Consider the following 24918-nt stretch of genomic DNA (forward strand, 5'->3'; position numbering starts at 1 on the left):
GCATCTGGATGCTTGCCGAAAACCATTGCCTTCCCATAATTCAGTGCAGTCTAACCTTCCTCTCCAGTCTTATGTTTGATGTGTTTTAATGTTGGCTGTGGTGAAAAATAACATCTGCCTTGTTCCCCTCTTCCCATTCTTTCTGCCATAATTTTGTTATTTTTGAAAAATTATAATCAGCTTCTTCATATCTGACCCTGGAGCACAAAACCAGTCATAAGGGTCCATTTTTCTAAATTGAGATGTATACATCCTCTGGAAGCAGAATAAATAATCTTTCCATTGATGTATGGTTTGTTAGGATAGGACAATATTTGTCAGAGATACAACTATTAGAAAATCTGGAATCTGAGGGAGCAAAAAAAATCTAAATATTGAGAAAATCTCCTTTAAAGTTGTTCAAATGAAGTTCTTAGCAATGCATATTACTAATCAAAAATGAAGTTTTGATATATTTACGGTAGGACATTTACTAAATATCTTCATGGAACATGATCTTAATATCCTAATGATTTTTGGCATAAAAGAGAAATGGATCATTTTGACCCATACAGTGTATTGTTGTCTATTGCTACAAATATACCCCAGCGACTGGTTTTATGGTCCAGGGTCACATATGTGCTAGAACCCACAGGAATCCCACTGTATTCCTTGTTTTTATCACCTGATTAAGTGCAACTAGAATTTTAATTATTAACATAAACATACTGTATGTTCACAAGTATGATGAGCAAACAAAAATTCCCACAAAAATTTAGACCGTATCATAGAACTGAGACTGCTCTCATTAGAGTTACAAAAGACCTGCTTCTATCATCTGATCGTGGTTGTATCTCTCTATTAGTGCTACTGGATCTTAGCGCTGCGTTCAACACTATCGACCACAACATTCTAGAAAATTATGTTGGCATTAGAGGAAGTGCATTAGCATGGTTCAAATCATACTTATCTGAAAGCCATCAGTTCGTAGCAGAGAATGAAGAGGTATCATACCAATCACAAGTGCAGTATGGAGCACCTCAAGGCTCAGTACTTGGTCCCTTACTTTTCACGCTTTACATGTTACCCTTGGGAGATATCATTAGGAAACATGGTGTTAGCGTTCACTGTTATGTTGATGATACTCAGCTCTATATTTCTTCACGACCTGATGAAACTTACCAATTTGCAAAATATGTAATAACCTAGATCACGGTCTAATACTTGATGGCTGCTCTGTAAATGAGGACATAAATGTGTATAATGACATGGGTATGACAGAGGTATTACAATATGAAGGTGGTTTATGAGGACACTGCCTATGTCCCCGTAATTCAAAAGGCTTAAAAAACATACTAAATGGTGTTTTTTTGAAAATCTAAAAATGCACAAAGTCTCCTGTGAGGGCTTAGTTTAGGTGTAGGGTTGGTGTAGGGCAATAGCACACACAGTTTGTTCAGTATAAAAACCATTACGCCTATGGAGAGTCCCCATAAACCACAAAAACCAACGTGTGTGTGTGTGTGTGTGTGTGTGTGTGTGTGTGTGTGTGTGTGTGTGTGTGTGTGCGTGTGTGTGAGTGTGTGTGTGTTTCAGGAGGCTCTGGAAGAGTCCTCGTCTCTTCTGCTGTGCTGTCTACCTTCACCCTGAAAGATGTGTGTAAATGTGTTTGGTACGTAGTTCATATAGTGACACTCCATCACATGCTCTGTGTGATTATATCAGCTGTGTTTATTCTCAGTGATTTGTGCTTTATGCAGGTACGTGAGGAAGACTATGGGTGTGAACTGATGAAGATTTGTAAAGCAATGTACAGTCAGCTGTAACTTCTCGTCACCATTGCCATTCAGGACACGAGTCACTCAAATAGAGTCTGTGGTTTATTGCACTTTATTTTGTAGGTTTTGTGTGGTGTAACGCCTCGCTGAACAGGTCAGAGAGGACAAACGCTGTTCATTTTTCAGACTTTTGTTTTGTCGGACAACTTCAAATGTAAAAATTTACGCATTGAGTCATACTAAAAGCCCGAAATGTGATTTCTGGAATTTAACAGTGTCATTAAATATGAATTTAAAAAAGTGTGTTGTAAACTACAAAACCTTTCAAGAAAAAACTCTATGAATTATTAATGCACTAGCTACATGCATAAACAAATGTGCTATTTATTTATGTATTTATTTGTTTGTTTATTTATTAGGTCTATTATTATTATTAATATTTTACATTTCGAATAATAATATTAATGCAATCAGTATGTATCATATAGCCAAAGCTGGGCAAAATACTTACAAATTGTAATCCATTACTGATGACAAATTACACAACAAAAGCTGTAGTTAGTAACGTAATCATTACATCACATTACACATAATCAGACTACTTTAGATTCATTTTGACCTAATGCGTTTATCACATTGATTTTAATAGGATAATCTTGTACCACTTTAATGTAAAAATGCAAAGAAAAATAAAATATTTTCCGTTCCCTGTAATTAACAACATGAAGTGCATGAAACATTGCATTACATAATCAAGGCTTGGGGCTCGTGAAGGAAGATAATAATTAATTAAATTATAAAAATTTAAAATGAAAATCAATCTTTTTAAAATATCATCAAAATAAAACACTTGCTAAAAAAATAATATTTTATTTGTTGCTGCATTACAATCCATGCATAACATGGATTTGTGAATATTAATGTGTTTGAAAGAAAAATAAAGTGATAGTGAAAGTGATAATTGAAATAAAGTAGTTGATGTAATGTTGAAATGCCCAGAAAAAACATTTTTAAACTGAAATGATTTTTATAAATCCAGTGTTCAAATGATGAAAATGAATTAGTGGGAATTAATAAATTATGAATAATTTATTGCTATTGACTGGATAATATGTACTCATGTAATCAATGGAAAAGTAACGTAATATGTAATCTAATCTAATTACAAGTACTTATTGTTTTGAATCGTGGCCCAGACTACATGTGATCAGTTACTAGCCTCTGCATAGTTTCACACTGGAGCAAATATTCTCCATAGTCCACATCAAATCTATCGATGCAGCGTATAAACACCACAGATGTCTTCTTCAACGCTTTTAAACATGAATTCATCAGAAGGTCACAGATAGATCGCATGTGGCTCTGACATCATGAACGCGCTGACGCGCGCGCCCCCTCGCGGCGTGACGTCACTTCAGCACCGTAGAGGAGGAACAGCTCCTTCCGCTCGACTAATGAACCCCGAATCCGCGATCAGCAGCCCAGCCGACGGGATCCGGTGAGACCGAGCCGAGCCTGGAGAGCAGCAGCAGCGCTCGGTGACCGAGGAGAAGGCGTTTACCGCGAGGACAGCAGCGGATCCACCCGTCTCCTGACACCGCGCCAGCAGCAGCATCCTCCGGAGATACGGTACTGCTCCATCATCACCGACGGAGAGCTCGGGCTAGAGCGCGTTCATCGAGACGCGGTGTGTGTGTGTGTGTGTGTGAGTGTGTGTTTGATGCTGGGAGCGCATCACTCGCTGCGGTACTTCACGCGTTCACACTGACGCCAATGACATCACACCTGAGCGAACGCGTCCATTTACTGCGCTTTCATCCGCGCTCGCGCGATGCTTTTGACCGCACGCGCCTACTAGTGTAATTACACGACGCGCGTGAGGAATCGTGTAAGAACCAGTGCGTTTGTTACGCAATTCTGTCGTATTGTGCAGAGAGCGACGCGACGCGAGCGCAGAAGTGCGGTGTTCTCCATATATTCAGAATATATATTTTAATGCAGATATACAGTAGACTCGGTGATGTTATTGCAGTGAGCGGCCAGCCTGTGGGATTGTGGGTAAATCACAAATAACATGTCCCTGAACATCAGGGGTTTTGTTTAGAATCGATGTAAATACAGACAGCTGCCCTGTCATCACTTCATGTGAAATACATCCAGCAGATCAGCATGTGACATTTGTTTGGAAATTATTGATATGAGGTCAAAATAAAATGAGAAAAATGGGTTTAGCATAATATTTAAAGCTTGGATGTCAACTACCCAGTTAACCATATAAAACCAATGTCAACAGAGGAACAATAACATACTGTAAATCAAATCAATCTGGGTTTACACATAGATCTAAGAACACATGCACACCTGTTAGAGATCAGTATGGGGTTAGTTATTTATTGATGCGCAGATGAATTGCTCATGTTTGAAGTCTATGCTCAGATTATAGTAGTCTGCTAAACTCATCTCTTGAAGAACTGTTGCGCTGTACACATCCGGTATATGTGACCCTCGACCACAAATCCAGTCATAAGTGTCAATTTTATGAATAAATAATCTTTCCATTGATGTATGGTTTGTTATGATATTACAATATTTGTCTGAGATACAACTATTTGAAAATCTGGAATCTGAGGGTGCGAAAAAATCTAAATATTGAAGTTTTGATATATTTACGGTAAAAAAATTACAAAATATCTTCATGGAACATAATCTTTTCTTAATATCCTAATGATTTTTGGCATAAAAGAGAAATGTATAATTTTGACCCATACAATGTATTGTTGGCTATTGCTACAAATATACCTGTGTTACTCATGACTGCTTTTGTGCTGCAGGGACACATGTGGCGAACAAAAAAACATTCTTGTGTCTGCAGTTATATTAAAACTTGAGACTATGAAGTACAGCGAGTGTTTTGGAGAAGTTGGTGAGGATCAGTGGTGTTTATGTACATATCGGCATCAGACGCTCCAAACTCAGACACTAAGGTTGTCACGATACCATAAATATATCCTACTGTACTATACTAGCTGAAGTATCACGATCCATAAATGAAAACAGACCAGGTTTTCCTTTAATTGCCAATAAGTGGCATCAAGTCTTAATGAATCATGTATTTTACCGATTCATTCAAAACGGATGATTCCTTTAGAAACGAGGAACGACTCGATTTGTTCAAAAACACAGATTCATTCAGAAACGAAGCAGAAAACCGCTGTGTGTTGCTCGGAGAAGCTCGGCTTTGTTTAGAACATCTGCGAAATACAACAAAATACCATCTTTATTGACAATGCTGTGTCCAAAATGTCATTTGATATGAACTCTTTGTAAATGGAACTATTGTATAAAATCACATTTGCAGTTGTGCTGATATTAGGAAGAACAGCACTCTTGCTTGTGCCATATTGCCAAACTATCATGCTATAAATAGACAACAAAAACTCATACAGGACCATTTTTTGCCTCCATATCTTGACATTTTCAACTGTGGAGGGCAGAATATTAATACACAATTCATTTATAATACTAAAAGAATGTTATAAGGATAACGGGGTCGTATGGCGCTGTTGACGAGTAGAACTGCATTCGTCATCGCAAGCGCGGTTCTATAGATGAAGCATTACACGTGTTCTCACTGTTCCACAACTGACTGAATACATTCTTAAAGAAAGATATTATGATGTTTGTTGTTAGGATGGGTGATGTTTATGCTCCTATTTTTAAAAAATGTTTTCAGTCTCTTTCTCCTGATAAACTGTAGGGTGTACAACGATGTCCAGCGTCTCATTACAAATGAAGTGTAGCGTCGGGAAACACTCACTATGTAAGGTGTGAGCTCTACACAGAGCACAGCAGACACTCTAAAAGACTCTATAGTCATGTTTTGCAGACATGCGTGTTCAGATGAACGCTTTAAATGATGTACCGTGCAACCTTAAATAGACACGATTGCTTGTTGTGAAAGAGGCTGATGATGTTGAGTTTTCACACGTTCAGAATGCTTTTATTTTTCATTTGTATTTAGCTGTGTTTGATGATTCTGAATGGGTCTGTATGCAGTCAGGTCAAAGCGGCTGCTTTAGTGGTCTTTGGCATCTCCATGTGGTCTTGTTTGGAATGGCATGTTGACTTGTGCTTATTTGTTTAAGTGACTGTATAATTGAGCAGTGTCAGTGCTTTTAAGTGGAGAAGAATGTCTGCAGAGAAGAATTCAGGAGCTTTGAATCTGTTATACATTTAAAAGTGCAAAGTGCAAGGGTATAAAGTATAGCTTAAATTTGCTATTTTTGCACACACACACACACAAAAAAGATTTGAAGATTTTGAATTGATTATTATTATGATTTTGAATAATAGCATGCAGCTAAAGAGTCCTAACAGTACAGTATGGGATGGGGGTCCTGCAGTGTTGATTCAGAGAAGGAGAGTAAGAACCACTGACCTCTATGATGTGCTGGCCCTGAAGCTCCTGCTGTTCATTACTACTTTTCTTACCAATTAGAGGATATCTTAAGTGTTAGGTAAGAATACACAGAAATACCAGACGGGGGGATTCACTGGCCAGTATTTGGTTGTTTTGACATTAGCAGCACCGGCTCATAACTGTGTCTGCGTGTCTGATCAGGTCAGCTGTTGGATCAGTCCTGGGATCCAGTTCTTCTCAATCCTGGTCTCTAGATGTATCACAAATTTACTAAACAGGGCAAATTAGCGTTAGAGTGCAATTCCATAAAAGCGCTGATGGGAGGGAAATTCTGCGGGTGATTTACTGACAAGGTGCACATTAAAGAACACATTTCCATAATGACCAGCCCAATCCACAAAGAGCAGCGCAAATTACCGCCTGCTTTAAGACATGCTGTTTTTGGGGCTTTAAATAATGCAGCCAATATCAGTGAATTGATCGAAAGACAAACTCCTACAAATGCAGACTCTGCCGGCCAGCTCTGGAATCTCCTCTTCCCTGAGCAGCAGTTAAATATTGTTTATGTTATTTTGTGTTTTGTGGCGACAATAAAGTTTCTCCTTTCTCTCAAACTCTGCATCTGAGTCCTCTATCACCCAAACCCTGACACAGCTAATGGATTGATGGACAGATCATGATATCATTCCTCGTTAAGATCAAGAGGAAATGACGTTGTCTTTTATTTCTCCCTTCACCAAATAATAATTAAGGGCATACATTATCTGTTTACGTATCGTCTTGGACAATTCTGTTACTCTTCTACATCAGTTCTTTGTGTGCGATGGGAGATTTTGAGCACAAAAAGGTATTTCACACATGGGTAGTTTGTAAAGAATCATTTTGGGGGTGTTGCTGAAGTGATAATGATTCTTCTGAAAATATTATGAATCAAATAAATAAAAATGTAATTCCAGAAGTTAAAAAAAACCCCATTTGTTTTCCTCAATGGGGCATTGATTTTGAATGATAACTTATACATCTTTAAAGACAGACCTACTGTGAGTCATGACGTTGTTAAAGGATGTATTTGCATCAGCCTACATTATTTAAACTTGTTGTTATAACTTTTAGGCAAATAAGTTATTTAAGCTTGTGTTTTACAGCAGATTTCCTGGTGAAAACCTACATTACCCATGATTCTGCAGAGAGCTCTCCACCAATCAAAGCAAGCAAATCGCATCAGAAGAGCTCTTTATGAAGCACTGTAAATGATGTATGTCATTCTCAATGCTTCATGAGGACCTTCTTTTTTACTTTTTTCAAATATTTTTTTGGTTCGAATCAAAGTTTGTTGTGATTCTCCTTGTAGCAGGCTGGTTTGATTCATGGCTTATAACTCTTTAGACATTTTAAAAATTGGAAAAATACTTCTAGAATTGGGAATATTTGCGGCACTGTAGTACTCTATAGCACAGGGTTTCTAAAATCTGGCCCTTGAGGCCCACTGTCCTGCAGAGTTTAGCTCCATACCTAATCAAACTCAGCTGCATATACTGTAGATTTCTAGTGATCCTGAAGACCTTGATGAGCTTTCTCAGGTGTGTTTAATTAGTGCTGGAGCAAAACTCTGCTGGACAGTGGACCTCGAGGGCCAGGGTTGAGAACCACAAACATAGCAGGATGGATGGTGATCAAGTCAGCCAATCAGCCTGTATCTATGACGTCACAGACATGCTGGAATTGTATCCAAATATGGGCATCAGCTTGCTCAGTTGGAAGTTGCAGTTGCAGAATAAAAACACTTCTGTTATTCAGGCTACGGATTGAGTTAAAGGCTTAGTTCACCCAAAAATGAAAATTCTGTCTTTAATTACTCATGCAACCTGATGTCGTTCCAAATCTGTAAGACCTTCGTTCAGCTTCAGAACACAAATTAAGATATTTTTGATGAAATCTCAGAGTTTTCTGACCCTCCATTGACCCTCGCTACGTAACTGAAATGCTTCCAGGGCCAGAAAGGTAGTACAGACATCGTTAAAACAGTCCAAGTGACATCAGTGGTTCAACCTTAATTTTACGAAGCTACGAGAATACTTTTTGTGCGCAAAGAAAACAAGTTACATTGCTGTCTATGGAGGGTCAGAGAGCTCTCGGATTTCATCAAAAAATATAAATTTATCAAAAATATTAATTTGTGTTCAAAAGATGGATGAAGGTCTTACAGGTTTGGAACGACATGAGGGTAAACAGAGTTGGGTATAATGCGTTACTGTAATCTAATGACTTTTCCTGGTAACGCAGTAAATTAATGAGTTCAATTTTAAATATGTAATTTGATTACAGTTACTTATATCAATAAAATTACGTTACTTAATTGCAGTGTTAAAAAAATAAAGTAAAAATCATGTTTTGCGCGTCAGTATGCCCTTTAATAAATCACCGGAGAATGCGAGCTAAAATGCTACAACATTTAGATGCAATGAAAGGTTGCCTATCGTATTTCAAAACGTTGCATTCTACGTATTTTAGTCTGGCATTATAGTTTGGGAAAAGTTAAACTAGTGAATGTGTACAAGTTTATGTCACAGTAACACTAATAAAGTAAAAATAAATGACTCGTCAGAATGAGATCCTCCGCTGGATTAAACCGCGTCGCATCACAAGTCAAGGCTTATTCCTCACAGCAGGTCTTCTTCCAAAAACGAAAAGTAGCCGAGATGAACTTGAATCTTTCTACAGAGGATGCATAAGCGTTTATATGTTCGCGCATCTCAAGCTTCGCGTGGATGATTATCTTATAGCGAGCGATGTGTGTGGGATTGATCACATTATAGCTGAGCTCAGACGGGAAAGACTAGACCACGCGTTGGTTTCATACGGATTATTTAATCTGAGAATATTTGTTTTCGACATGACTTACTTCATTTAATAATAGACACTTAAAGCTTTACATACTGTATTTCTCATGTCATTTTATTGACTCGTTTCAGGAAGATAGGAGACTGAGAATGCAGAAAGCGCACCCTGTTTGTTTTCTTTATTTTACAAAACCAAAAAAACGAAAAGTTTTGTTGATATTAGGAGTGAATCGGGGTATACAAATAATTTGCCTACTTATGTATTTTTTCAGTCAATATTAAATTAATGAAAGAACTACGAGTTTCTCTTTGTAGTGTATTTTTTAGGTTTGATAGCTTGAAAAGTAACTTATTAACTTGAACTTAGTAACTTGAAAGTAAAGTAATTAGTAATCTGATTACTTTTTAAATGCAGTAATCAGTAATGTAATCAAATTACAATTTTAAAGAAGTAATTAGTAATTTGTAGTGGATTACATTGCTTTTAGTAATTTACCCAACACTGAGGGTAAGTATTTAATTACAGAATATTAATTTTTGGGTGAACCATCCGTTTAACTTGTAAATGTGTGTTTTTTACTCTTTCCAACTTACCAAATTAGTTTGAGAACACTATTATGGTGCCTGTCTGAAAGAAGTCTGCTTAAGCAGTTCCTACATCCTCGCGTTGTTGGTATTGATCCACACATGTGATCAGTCCACCATAATCACTACATCTCCAATACACTCTGATATTTGATTGCCATTCATAGTAAGCAGTAAGAAAAATCATGCTCGTTCTCAGCACTTATGGCTTGTGTTGTGATTGCTCTCTCCAGGTGTGTTGACGAGCAGCGCTACTACAGAGCGAGTGGTGAGAGACACTTTTCTTAAGGGTGGGTAACGCAGTGGGCCACCCTTGCCCCTTCTGCCCCCATGGCTTGTGTCCATGAGCAACATGCCCCCTCCCCGTCCCTCTCAGGGTTCAGCACCCCTCTTTCCGAATCCCCCTTCTGTCGGCCCGATTCGGAGGTGCCGGCGAGCACCCCAGACACCGAACTCACCCCGACCCAGTGCGTGCTCCGTAACGTGCTCTCCATCGACCCAGTGGGGGGCGGCAGTGGCACCCACAGCAACAGCCCCACGCTGAGCGATGAGCCCACCAACTTCACCAACAGTGTGCTCAAGCTGCAGGAGGGCGGGGCTGAGGGCGGAGCCATGCGCAACCAGTCCGACAGCTTCCGGCTGCAGGCGGGCGGAGGAGGCTTTCTGGAAGGCTTGTTCGGATGCCTCAAGCCAGTGTGGACGATGATCGGGAAAGCCTACTCGACAGAGCACAAGCAGAGCCAGGAGGGTGAGTATCGCAGTCGGAGAATCATTTTGGTCATTTTGGACGGGGATAATAAAAAGTCCAACCCAGGCTCAATGGAAATACGTGTCTCTAAATACATTTCTGCAGCTCTGTTATTTTGTACTGCACGCTTCGAGGCAGTTTCAAAGTGAAACGTCCAGTGAGTGGTGCTAAAACATGGGTTCAATTCGTGACCATGGCATGTTTTTGTTATGATGATTTAGGCACGTATTGCTGTGTTTTTATTAGGTTGCTTCAGTTACGTATTGCGGTGATTCATAATTCAAATATCTGGGGAGTGTCGCTAAAAGTTAATGTTCTATCGTGTTGGAAATATCCCCTGCGCCAAACCCAACCCTAAACCTACCCGATAGTGTTAACAATTTTTGCCATTTGAACTTCCTTATATGCAGGTTTGAATCGTTTTGTGGAACCGTAGCTTCAAGTCGAACGCCATACTGCGTGAGCAAATGAACAAACCTATTGAATATAAAACTAAGTGCAAATAGCCCGCCTCGTTGGCAGAGGCTATGTACACTAACTCCGCCCACCAACATGTGATTGGGGTAGTCAAGACTACAAAGACGCTCATCAAACATAAAGCACGTGCTTTCTGACGCAAACGACCCGAGTTCATGTCCACCTTTTACCAAACCCTTCTTCTTCCTTTTCAGATTTCATATCACATCAGAAAGGCATTTATTTTCAATAAAAATGAAGGAAATAATCAAAAAGTTGACAATAAAGTATTAGGTAGGGTTAGGGTAGGTGTAGGGGGGGCTTTATTGTCCCAATAAGGTAACATCCATTTAATAATTTGAGTTAAAATGATAATTTACACATATGTTATTATTGCGTACTGTTTTTTAATGTACTACAATACTGAGGTGCAGACAATTGCCACTATTTGCAATAAGTAGTAGAAATAGTAGAAAATCCTGCTATTTTAACGCAGTGTAAATAGAATCTATAGCTATTTGCACTTTATTGTAAATAGCATATCGTTAAAAAATCCTGCTGTTTTCACTTGGTGTAAGTAGAATCTATTGCTATTTACACAGTGCTAATAGCCGCTGCAAATATGAAAACCCATACATATGAAGCTGGATATGTAACGCTAAAGTTCAAAAGTATCAGTTTACAAATGTCGCAGCATGTCAAAATTGTTTTGAATTCATAACATGATATTCCTCAAGTAATTTTGCAAAAATTAGGCTTTATTAATCGAAACTGTGGAATCATACTGCAAATCATACTTTGTGTGAAAAGGAATACAAGTTGTCAGAGTTTTACTGCCTCTAGTGTTTATTTCAACTGGAAACTGCAGCGATTCGTATGTAAAGGTACGTTTTTTTCATGTATTTAGAGGCACGTATTTCCAGTGAGCCTAGGTTGGGAATGTCTCTTCCAGAATGCTGGGAGGTGCCCTTCGAGGAGATCTCCGAGCTGCAGTGGGTGGGCAGCGGGGCGCAGGGAGCTGTTTTCCTGGGCAAGTTTCATGGTGAGGATGTGGCTGTGAAGAAAGTCAGAGACATCAAGGAGACTGAGATCAAACATCTGCGCAAGCTCAAACACCCCAACATCATTACCTTCAAGTGAGTGAACGCAAACCTGCTCACCAGCATCACCCTCATTATATAAGCATTATTGGAAGTAGCGTATTTTACAGAAAATAAGTCGCCCCGAGGATGTGTCACTGGGTCAAAATTGCATTGTTGAGAGACAAAACCCCCCCACAGATAAGTCATATGATGTGTGTTATTATTCAGAAATGATGTAAAGTATCTTAAATGAAATGTTTACAAACATGTTAACCTCTTTCGTTCTGTAAACTTGTGTTTCAGGGGTGTGTGCACGCAGGCTCCGTGTTACTGCATCCTCATGGAGTACTGCGCACAGGGCCAACTCTACGAGGTGCTGAGGGCCAGCAGGAAGATCACGCCGTCCCTGCTGGTGGACTGGGCCATGGGCATCGCAGGCGGCATGAACTACCTCCACCTGCACAAGATCATCCACAGAGATCTCAAATCACCCAAGTACTGTAGCCTCATTAGCCGAGACCCTCGTGTTTGGAAGCAATAGCAAACTGAAAGTGTACCTTATACCCGTGTCTTCTCTCTGTCAGTATGCTGATCACACACGATGACCTGGTGAAGATCTCAGACTTCGGCACGTCTAAGGAGCTCAGAGACAAGAGCACCAAGATGTCGTTTGCAGGCACTGTGGCCTGGATGGCGCCCGAGGTGATTCGGAACGAGCCCGTGTCTGAGAAAGTGGACATCTGGTACGATTATTTAAATTATTCAGTTATATTACATTATATTAAATATTATTTGAATTATATTACAATTGTTCTATCTAATGCACTTTGAGAGTTCACAATCAAGAGCTCCAATCCATGTTCTTAACTAAAACTCAACCCTCTTTTTATTTGTGGTATACTGTCTCAGTCTAAATTACATTCACTCTGGTGTTTTAGAAAGCCAATCAAATTTGAATATAATAATAATAACAACAACAACAATGACAGTAATAGCCATATACTGTAAAACAATTGCACTGTAAAATAAATGAAAATGAATATTTACCCCTAAAAGGTAGGGACAAGGAATGTGGTGTATAATTGTGTGAAATGTATGATGAAAATTGGCCAGCAGTTTGGCCAAGAAAATACCAAGAAATAGGTTGCAGCAGCACAACGGTGCTCACGAGGCTATCGGACGAGCTGTTTTACACAAAAAAAAATATATTTACATTAAAACAAATAAATAAAATAAAAACAGTTCAACTGACATATTGTTAATATACCAAATTGCTAAAATTTTATTTTTACCTTAATAATATTTGACAATTGCTTGAAATGTCTTATTAAATCTAGTACAGTTTTCACTGTTAGGAAATGTACTGTTCACTGTGAACAGGTTTTTACTGTTGCATTTTCCTTTAAATTACAATCAGTTTTTACAGTGTGCCTCTAAAGGAACACTTTTTAAGTTTTCGGACAATGTTGGCCACTAGATCTCATTCATATCACATATGATTTCTGCATGTCTTATCCTCCCTGCCCATCTTCTGCCGGTACGAGCTGGTCTGGAAGGGATGTTTTGAGGGAGGCTGATCTGTAAATGAACGGTGGTCATATTCTTTCATGAGCAGAAGAACTCCTCAGCGGTCAATGCAGTGGTCTCAAACTCAATTCCTGGAGGACCACAGCTCTGAGTTTAGCTCCAAATCACACCTGCTTGGAGGTTTCTAGTGTTCCTGAAGAGCTTGATTATCTGGATCAGGTGGGTTTGATTAGGGTTGGAGCTAAACTCTGCAGAGCTGTGGCCCTCCAGGAATTGAGTTTGAGACCACTGTGTTAATGAATGTGAGGCACGTTATCCTGACACAGACAGTTCTTAGCAATGCATATTACTAATCAAAAATGAAGTTTTGATATATTTACGGAAGGAAATTTACAAAATATCTTCACAGAACATGATCTTAATATCATAATGATTTTTGGCATAAAAGAAAAATGTATAATTTTGAGCCATACAATGTATTGTTGGCTATTGCTACAAATATACCCCAGAGACTTAAGACTGCTTTTGTGCTCCAGGATCATATATGGCATCATAACGAAGATGAACTATGTTTATATGTGAAATTCTGGAGGGGACGTTGGATAGCGTCACATGGGGACATAATGACGTGTGCCATTAATCGATGTACTATAACATGTAAAACATAAACATGAAAGGAATATTCTTAAAGCAACTCATGTAAGCACCTTAATCATAATACTCTCTTATTCATAATAAGGTAAATAATTAGATTACTGGTGTCCATGTAATTGTAGTCATTGTCTCATATAATCACAAATGTTGGCGTGTTTCTCCTCAGCTGGATTTATTGCTCAAGCCTCCCACGGAGGTCATAAAAGAAACAAGTCTTCTGAATAATGTGCTGTCTATAATGAGCCTAATTTACAAGCAACGCAGCTGTGCTTACACAGCACACAGATGAATGCAGTCAGTGATGTGATACGTGGCGTCCGCAGGTCGTTCGGTGTGGTGCTGTGGGAGATGCTGACCGGTGAGATCCCGTATAAAGACGTGGACTCGTCCGCTATCATATGGGGCGTGGGAAACAACAGCCTGCAGCTTCCTCTTCCTGAAAGCTGCCCTGATGGCTTCAAAATCCTGCTCAGACAGTGCTGGTGAGAAACAAAGAAAGAACCTGTGCTGAAGTGTACTGGATGTGCAATTGTAGTAGATCTTTTAACTGTACTACAGATAATATGTTAATGAGGGAAAAAAGTGAATTTACAAAGAGATGCACTGTTATGACTATGTTTCTTAACACACTTAAACAGACTTAATCAATAATTAATCTTTTGTCATGTTTTAGAAAAGTACACTTATTTTGATGTGCTGACTAAGATACTAAAGCGCATGTAAAGCACTGAATATAACTGTAACTGTTGCATGTTCTTTAATATTACATTCATTCATGTAGTGTAAATATATTAAAAATGTCTAATTACAAATATATTTAAATACAAGGTTCAACAGTATATTACCGTACACTTTAACCATATTTCAAAGAAAATAGAATTATGAAATTATATATAAAAATGTCCTGCTTAAGTTCAGCTAATTGCATTTAATATAAATTTAAACTGTAATACATTTACATGCAATTTAGATGCAATTCAATCCCTGAAAGTATTTCATTCAATGCATACTTAAAGTGTACTTTTTCACAGGGAAAAGTAGAAAGGAAGACAATAAGCAGAGACAGTTTAAGTGACTGGCTGTAATCTGTAATGCTAATATGTGTGTGTAGGAACTGCAAACCCAGGAACAGGCCGTCGTTCAGACAGATCCTGCTGCATCTGGACATCGCGTCTGCAGACGTGCTCTCCACTCCGCAGGAGACCTACTTCAAATCTCAGGTGAGACGCTCCTTCACCTCTGTACAACCACACCAGAGCGCCGCTGAGCTGGAGTCATGTGTCACGAAACACAAAATATGTACTTCTGTTTTGCCTAGAAATGGAACAAAATTTAAATTTGATATATATTACCTATATTACATGCAATATTGACTGGCTTTAGGATGTAAGTCATCTCATCAAATAAGTGAATTTTAATAAGAAAAATATGAAAATTTGACTTTGACATTATTGCAATGTGCACTTTTTAAAAGTGCACTTAAATGTGCATACAAACATAGTCATGAAAGTGTCTCTATTTAAATATACTTAAGTTGCCTTTATTAATATGATATTAACTCCAAGTACAGTTTCTTTTAAATGTACTTTTACAATTTGAAACACTACAAGTGCACATTCAGTACAATTAAGCATGCTTCTTTTTCACAACGATTTGATGTACAAAAGTTTTTTTTTTGTTGTTAAATACAAAACTATGTTATATATAACCTAACCTAACCATATTATTTAAAACATTTTTGACTTCATGCTTTAATAATATAAAACATTTGACATCAGAAATGAAAAAAAACATGCTCATCATATTCAAGTCAGTGAGTTGCATTTTTTAAGAAATTCATAGAAAGGACGAAAGTGAGTGCCAGATCATTAGCCCTTTTAACAGTGTTGTTAAAGCAAAAGATAACGACTGATGCTGATGTGAGATCTCTGCATGCGAGTGCAGGCCGAGTGGCGTGAGGAGGTCAAGCAACACTTTGAGAAGATCAAGTCAGAGGGCACGTGTCTTCACCGTCTGGACGAAGAGCTGATCAACCGTCGACGAGAGGAACTCAGGTCATACATGCACAAAACACTTTAAGCTGTCCTTGTTACAGTGTACAGTACTGTACTGAGTATTATTACCAACATGCACTTACTATAGGGCTGGGATTAGGGTTTGGTTTAGGGTTAGTACGCATAAGAACATTCATGTCTTTCAATCACAGCAACCGAACTCATTTTTGACTGAAACATGCTATTATGAAATAGGCTGAATATTTGATGAGGTGATTCATTGTGTATTTATTTACACAATAACTGTAATTTCACAGTGAGAGAAGAAATAAAGCAGTGGGCATTAGCAGCGTGACCTTGTGTCCGTTACGGAGCATGACGTCTGTCTGAATCATTTTAACAGGCATGCTCTTGACATCAGAGAACACTACGAGAGAAAGCTAGAGAGAGCCAACAATCTGTACATGGAGCTGAACGCCGTGATGCTGCAGCTGGAGCTCAAAGAGAAAGAGCTGCTCAGGTAAAACACACACATACATGTAGCACCTCTGTTAACCATAATAATTAGTATTGTTTTGTAATCATTATTAAATAAAAATGTAAAAATAATATAAGAACTATTCCATAGCAGACAATTAAATTTCTGTAGTTATTTTTGTTGGATGCAAGTTACCTAATAAAGTTCTAGTATTGACATTGCTACATACTTGTAAGTATTTTAAAGGCTGCCTTTAAAAATGCAATCAGTCAAAAACAGAATCTTGCAAACATGCTTATTAGAAATTATATACATTTGTTGTGTCACTCAATGTCCACTAGATGGTGCTTTATAAGTGTGTAGTTCAGCACAGTTGCCTGGCCAGATCACACTGCTCCTGGTCACTTCAGTTCATCTTGAATTCATCTTTAATTGTAGATGATTGCATTATTCTGATAATCTGTCAACTGTATGTTTAATGTCATGATTTCCAGAAAACAAAAGAGCCACAGTAAAATGTGAATGAAAAGTAATTCAGTCAGGACCACTTCTGAAAATAATACATTTACTGGCAATTCTTCATTCGACTCTTATAGGGGTCATATTATGCTTTTTTAAAGATCATTATTTTGTGTATTTGGTGTAATAGAATATGTTGACATGCTTTAATGTTCAAAAAATGTTAATTATTTTTCAAATACTGCACATTATTGTAGTTCCTCTATGCCCCGCCTCTCTCAAACGCTTAGTTTTCTACAAAGCCCCTCCTTCCAACAAGCACAGTCTGCTCTGATTGGCCAACTGGCACAGTGCGTTGTGATTGGCCGAACACCACGAGCACTAGGCGGAAATGTAACGCCCCTTTCCATAATCGCGAGATTCAGCTTTCAAAATAAATGTAAAGACAGTTAATAATGTCCTTAGTTTTACCATCAGTTCAAGCCTGAGAGGGGAACAGAGTCGCGTGACAGACATAATGATGATGCTCATGTGTGTTTGCACACAAGCCGCGATTGTGTGACTGTTTCTCTCTCTCTCTCTCTCTCTTTCACACACACACACACGCACACACGATGCGCAAAACTCCACATTTGAGCAGTCAATAGCAAATACTTAAACTAATAACAGAACATACTTACAGTCGCTGATTCAGAAGCACCTCCTCTCCTAGGTTCACGAAACGGTCGTCCATAAAATGCGTTGCACAAATTCCAACATCTGGGTTGTGCTGTTCTATTGTAAGTAATCTTAATGATTCTAAACGCATCTGCTTTCAGAAGGCCAAATAAAGTGCTTTTGCTTTCTCCTAGAAACACACAGCGTCTCCCTGACACGGCTGCATCAACACTACATCAACATTTGGGCAGCATCACGCAAATATTTCCACATCATGACGCAGACATGTGGGGTGTGTTTGAACGAGCCGTTTTAGGGAGGCGTGGCAGAGTCTTTTATAAAAAATATTTGGTTTTGAGACTTCGCAACTTCAGGAATATTATCTATGCACAAACAGCTTGTAACACTCCAAAGAGAAATGAATACTTGAAATCGCATCATATGACCCCTTTAAACATACAAGACCGTTTCAGATACATCCTCTAGGCATGAATACCCCAGCCTGACAAGGAACTAAATATTTCTTAGCTACACACATATGCAGAAATACAACAATTATGAAATAAATGGCGTGACATGAAATTCAGTCATAAATGTTCTAGAAGAACCCAAAGTTGTATTGTGGAGGTGCTAGGAGAAGAGGTGGAGGTGGGTGCAGATGTGTGTGTGACAGACTGAAGCGTGTGCATTTGAATGGTCTTAAATATGGTTGTTGATTAGAGTAGGTGCAGTAATTGATAAGCGCAGCATTAGCTGATAAAGTAATAAAATATGAAATGTTTTTAAATAATAAGAAAAAAAATCTAAAATGAAAGACAACAAGATTTTTCTGGTCAACTAGTAGTCCTTCATTTTAATCGATTAGTCGACTAATTGCATGTTTATATTAATAAACCATGTAATTCATAATAATGAGCCTTTAATTGCCTATAGCCTATCAGCACTCTTTGGCACTGTTTTGGCTCTATTCTGTGCCGTATTCGTGGAAAGTGTTCCATGTCACGCTACTTGGAGATGATTAAAATTCAGTCAAATCAGCTCCTGATATCTTCAATTATTAAAACAGTGAAGTGCTAATGCTGCTGTTTTATTGATTAAGGAGGGAACAGTGTCTGGATAAGAAATATCCTGGTCTCTTCAAACATCACCCCTCGACCACAGTGGACAAACTCATCAAGAAGAGAAGCGTCCCTCAGAAACTGCCTCCTCACGGCAAGAGGTACAGACATCGGCACAGGCAGCACCACTTCACACTAGCTCTCATTTATTAATAATTACCTGGAGAGTTTGCATCTATATCCACGACAGAACTAATTCATTTCTGCCTAATTCACAACACGTATGTGCGCACATGAATTTGTTCTTAAGCTGGTTCAAATTTGAATGCATCTGGAGTATTTTAAATGAGCGACAGCACGAGGTTAGTCATTGAGACTCTGTACAAAATCACCTTGTCTGTGTCCACATTCAGTAATATGTACAATATTTATTACACGCCCTTCAAGTTTTGTGTCTTGTACACAGTTACACAATGTACAGAGGTTTGTATTCTATGTGAATGTATAACATATGAGTAATTCCCGTTTCACTGTAATTTCTCAAAAAAGTCTAAAGTACATAGAATGTGAACAAGATTGAATGTTTGTAAAAGTATGTTTGACATTTCCATAAACATGGCCATGACTGAACATGCATGCATTCCCAAAGCAACATTAATCTGGTGAATAAGGATGAGATTTACTCATTTAATAACTGTTGCATTTTGCACATATTACATTATAGGCTAACATTACTGCAAAAAACGTTCAAAAGGAAAGTTTGTCAAGAGAAAGATCTTGGACATCTGCTAGCAAGTATATTGTATACTACATAGCAGCTGGTTGAGCTCTGCTGTAACAGCAGCCAATCCTTTGGTGTAGTGTCCTGCGGTGTTCCTCTGAAACCCTCCACCTCCCCCAGCACCACCTGTCTAGATCACTTATAGGGATCAGCTTAATCATGTCTGTTTCTGCAGCAGCATCAAGTCTTACATTCTCACAGCTGCATGTTTGTGTACATTTTGACAGTAGCAGGTGCACATAGCAGATCTAGTCCGCCAAGACCAAATACATTCACATTCATATTTATTCATTTAGCAGACGCTTTTATCCAAAGAGACTTACAATTGAGAAATACAACAAGCGATTCATCAAGTGCTTGTAATACAAAATTTCAGGCATTGTTCAGATTAGTACAAGCTAGTCAGGGAGGGATTAAGAAAAGAGAAAGCAAATTTTGAATTTTTCCTTTCAGTTTTTTAACATCTAATATATTATAACAATATAATACAACATAATTCTGATTAGTATAACTCATTATGATGTTACACTGTAGCATGGGCACTGTAATATGTAATGTATGTTGTTTAACCAATGGCTTTCTTTTTTAACTGCCGTATCCAGACCTGACCTCCTGAGATCAGAGATCATTCTCCCCAAGATGGACGCTGGCGTACTGCAGGTGACCGTCCCGCCATGTGCAAACCGAGGACCTACCTCACCTAGCCGGGCCCGCAGGGTGAAAACTCGTCATCGGAGGAGCGGCAAGGGAAGCAGCGGGGATCTGTCAGGGCCTAAGCACCCTTCTGCCCCTGCTAGCCGAGAAAGAGAGCCCCCGCTGCCCAACCCAACGACGCCCGCACCACCCCTCACTGAAACTGCTTCAGGGGTCGCGATGAGGGAGGGCCAGCTGGAGCCGCCCCCGCTGAAGCTGTCCTCGTCCAGCCCAGATCTGCTCAGCTCCACCCGCCGTGTTGAAGATGGAGTCAGTGGAGCTGCCACGACCGAAGCCCTGGGCAGAGAGCCCGGCGGTGCAGCTGAAGCGGGGGCCGGTCTGGACGAGACTCCGCCCAGAAGTGACACGGCGAGTGAGGACGCCGCTTCACTGCCGTTCTCCAGCAGCCCGGACTCACCCTGCTGTGGCCGAAGTGGAGCGGTGGGCAGAGCTCATGTAGGAGAGGAGAGAGAAGAGGGGACCGGGGCGGTGCGATTGCCCAGAGGATCCAGCGGCAGTCATCTGACTCCATCAGCCATACTGTATCGAGCTGCTATCACACGCAAACATGTGCGCATCTCTCTATTCCTGTTCATTTTCATTCTGGGAACCGACTGATTATAGCATTAAAATATTAAAATAAAGGTGACTTGACTTGGAAGGGAAGGTGCATTTCTTAGATCTCATGACAGGTCACCATTGCTTTTAAGTTTTTCACCATTTTTCCTCACCTTTTCTATCACTTCTCAATTAATATGAGCTCATTAGATATGAAATAAAGAAAAGTTTCATTAAGAGTTTCAGTTAGCATTTTACACAACAGGACACTGCTTAACATGCCAACTACATATTTGTGACCCTGGACCACAAAACCAGTCATAGGGGTCAATTTGTTTAAATTGAATAAATAATCTCTCCATTGATGTATGGTTTGTTAGGATCGGACAATATTTGTCTGAGATACAACTATTTGAAAATCTGGAATCTGAGGGAGCAAAAAAATCTAAATATTGAGAAAATCATTGAGAAAAATATTGTCCAAATTAAGTTCTTAGCAATGCATATTACTAATCAAAAATGAAGTTTTGATATATTTACGGTAGTTAATTTACATAATATCTTCATGGAACATGATCTTTACTTAATATCCTAATGATTTTTATCACAAAAGAAAAATCAATAATTTTGACCCAAACAATGTATTGTTGGCTATTGCTATAAATATACCCCAGAGACTTAAGACTGCTTTTGTGCTCCAGGGACACATTTGTATTTGTTATATTTAATTTAGTCACTTTCATAATTAGGCCTGTCACAATAACAACTTTTTGTTGTGCGATATATTGCCCCTGAAATAATTGCAATAAGTTCAAGTTCAAGTTTATTTGTATATCGCTTATTATGATACAAATCGTTGCAAAGCAACTCTACAGGAAATTAAGTTTCCACAATGTATTTATATATTGCAGAAACTTAATATATTTAACTTATGGCAAAATTTGGTAATTGTGTATGTTGTCTGAGCGTTGGCATCCTCTGAGGGGTTGGCATCATCTCTTCTCAGGTGTTCGGTCATCTCAGATCATTTAAGGGTTAGGTTAGGGATAAGCGATATTATTGTCATTTTATGCCTCTGAATATATAATCATAATGTAACAGCATAATAACGCAAGGCCTAGACACTTTCAAATGACAACAAACATTTAATTCTTAAAATATTTAGATGATGGAAATTAAGTATCAAAATAATAGATACCTTAAAAAACTTCAGTAAGTAAACATTTTCTAACAAAAAGTGCTGAAAAACACAATCCCTTCTTAGCCGTCAGATGTCTGCACAAAGGCACAGATCCCTAAACAAGACCATATCTGCAGAGAGAAGTATTTTTTACATTTGAAATAGCAGCTCATGACTGGTGTGCGTTATCTGCGAGAAGCTGCAAAACATCTAGTAGTTTAAAAGGAGAGGGCATTATAGAGTGCATTTGGGACATTCATTTAGGAATAATGCATTTATCACACTGCAGGCTTGTCTCAAATACACAGGAAAAAAAAGCAAAACAGCAAAAATCAAAATGCAAAAGATAAGTTAAAATAGGCAAATGTGAAACTTCCGTTAGTTATTTGTGCAGTGCTGTTTTGGGCCTTAATCATTGAACATGTCTGAATGAATTGTGTTGAATTCCAACAGCGGCGTGGTGTTTCCTCAGAAGAAGAAGAGGGCGAGGTGGACAGTGAGGTGGAGTTACCAAGGAGACGGTGAGAATATAACCATTTATTATTTCTGAAGTGTTTTCTAAGGTAGTTAGGAGTTGCTTTATTTATGTAATGAAATAAGGCCTTGTTTTCACCCACTGGGTGAGCATTGTATGCCTGCTCATAACACACATGCTAAGGTGCGTTATGGAAACCTGTTCGATCAGTGTCTCCCAACCCAGTTCCTCTACGACAGTGTACCGGGAAGCAAAACGTACCTGGTTGACCTACTACTGTACTATCCCATGAGGACACGGGAGCCACTATATTTGACTGTCCGGATCCACATATACATACTATGTACTTATTATAGTGATGACAAAAACTGGATAATAACTACACTGCAAAAAATGCTTTTCTTACTTAGATTTTCTGGCTGGAAACAAGACAAAAAATCTAAAAATTCTTAAATCAAAAAGGAAAAGTAAAAATAGTTTTTTCTGAAAACAAGACAATACATCAAAATTAAGGGAGTTTTTGCTTCTCAATAATCTGCCAATGGGGTAAACAAAATAATCTAATTTCAAACAGAAAACAAGATTATTTTGCTTACCCCATTGGCAGATTATTTAGCAAAAACTAAATAAATTGTGACTTGTTTTTTTTTATATATTTTAGCTAAAAACAATACAAAAAATTTAAGTAAGAAAAGCATTTTTTGCAGTGTAGGTGAACCTGAACCTACCCCTAAGCCTAACCCATCTAGTTACCTCACATTACCATTACTTTCTTAGGTTTTTGACAGTTCTGATTTTAATAATCCCTCGTTTCATAGTTTGTATGTTCTCTATAATGTTAATTTTGCAGACGGCCGACCAGTATAACCAAGTGCCAATCAGTATCCACTTTCAGCTCAGAGAACCTGTCCGTTTCCGAGGGAGAGGAGGGCCACACCACTGACCACTCCCACAGCGGCACGCCGGACGTGGTCAGCACCAACACCGACGAGCGATTGGACGATCGCAGCGATGACCTCATCTCCCAGGGGTCAGAGATCCCTGTTGATATTACAGACCCTATTCTGTCCGAAAGAGAGGCCGCTGCCCTCGAACAGGAGAGGGCCAACTTTGACCTGGAACAAAATATCCTGGAGGTACCAGTATTGTGTGAAACCTTTCAAAACATATCGCCCCGAGAAAAACAAATGTTGCAGGGTTTTCCAGACCTGCCTCTGGAGGTCCACTGTCCTGCAGAAACTAGCTGGAGCAAACACACCTGAACAAGCAGTTTGCAGACAGACTCTGTAGGTCGGACCTCCAGGACCAGACTCTAGAAGCCTGCCTTCTACATGTACATTTAGTCATTAAGCAGACGCTTTTATCCAAAGCGACTTACAAATGAGGTACATGTAGCAAGGTGTTTTTATTATTATATAATAAATAAAAAGAAAACAGAATAGAAAAAGAATAGAGAAGCTAGTGTTAGTTGTTTAGTGTCAAGGTCATTGCACACTGAGTCCGAAATTGTCATTTTTAATTTTAAAAAATAAATACAACCTCATGCTACACACTGCCTCTGAAAGTTTCATCCGTCATAAAAAAATTTGGATCAGGTTCGATTTTCTGCGTTTTTGCATCATTTTGTGATAGGAAAGGATGAGAATACGAAAAACCCCCAGAAAAACGGACTCGGTGTCAATGGCCTTAATAGTTTTTTTTTAAACAAGCAGTTAGTAAATGAATAGAGTGCAAGTCTAAAAGGGACAAGTTTTTTTTTAAAGAATAGAATTCTTTTTCTATTTTAAGAGCTTCATATATAACATGTCCAAGAGTTTGTTCACGCTCTTTGTCCTGTTCCCAGACTCGTGCATTGTGTGAGGACTCGGACTGTGACAGTGCTGAACTCGACCAATCAGGGAGCGGAGAGCCGAGTCGTCCCCCGAGCACCGGAGGCTGGGGCCAGGGTCCTCAAAACTGAAACGCATGCACACACACACACACACCAGCACACACTTTCACTTTAGTTTCACTTTCACAGATTTTGGTGAAACACGTGTGCGCACACATCCTCAGAAACGCAACGCTACTCTACACAAAACGACTAGCCACCTTAAGAACAAGTACGCCGATACTGGTCATAACAACTTTGGGATCGTAAACTGCCTCGTGACCAGGACGTAGCCACGGAAAATATAGCAAGTTTAGCGGCAAGCTGCTGCTAGAGATGAGGATTACAGGATAATACGTGAACAGATCAATGCAATTAAAACTTCAGGGCATTCCCAATAAGCAGCAATGATGTTATCAATAGGTTTGTGCTGTTGTAGTGCAGGCAGACTTCCTGGTGGGCCAGAATCCGTCCGTTCATGTGGTTAGCGGTCGATGTAAAGTCAAAGAGTCTAGATCAAATCTGCAGTGCTGGATGAAACTCCTGATCACAGGAATCTCCGTCCTCCAGCCTGGATAAAGTAGTTTTGCCAAAACTGCATCCCAGAAATCTGTTCAGACGTGATGTAAATGATGTGTGTTCTGCT

At 39.0% G+C, this 24918-nt stretch overlaps 1 protein-coding gene across 1 annotated transcript; it reads left to right on the forward strand.

The window, feature by feature from the left end:
• Nucleotides 1-9932: 9932 nt before the first annotated feature.
• On the forward strand, nt 9933-24362 carry map3k12 (mitogen-activated protein kinase kinase kinase 12; the record flags this gene model as incomplete). The annotated part of the gene is made up of 13 exons (XM_079426441.1): nt 9933-10350; nt 11759-11942; nt 12192-12383; nt 12473-12631; nt 14393-14551; nt 15181-15289; nt 16014-16123; nt 16467-16583; nt 18757-18876; nt 20099-20759; nt 22381-22448; nt 23253-23538; nt 24246-24362. 13 exons carry the CDS (start codon nt 9933-9935, stop codon nt 24360-24362), a joined length of 2700 nt encoding a protein of 899 aa, XP_079282567.1.
• Nucleotides 24363-24918: the final 556 nt, after the last annotated feature.

The sequence above is a fragment of the Barbus barbus genome (assembly GCF_936440315.1).
Source record: "Barbus barbus genome assembly, chromosome: 10".
NCBI classification, from domain to species: Eukaryota; Metazoa; Chordata; class Actinopteri; order Cypriniformes; family Cyprinidae; genus Barbus; species Barbus barbus.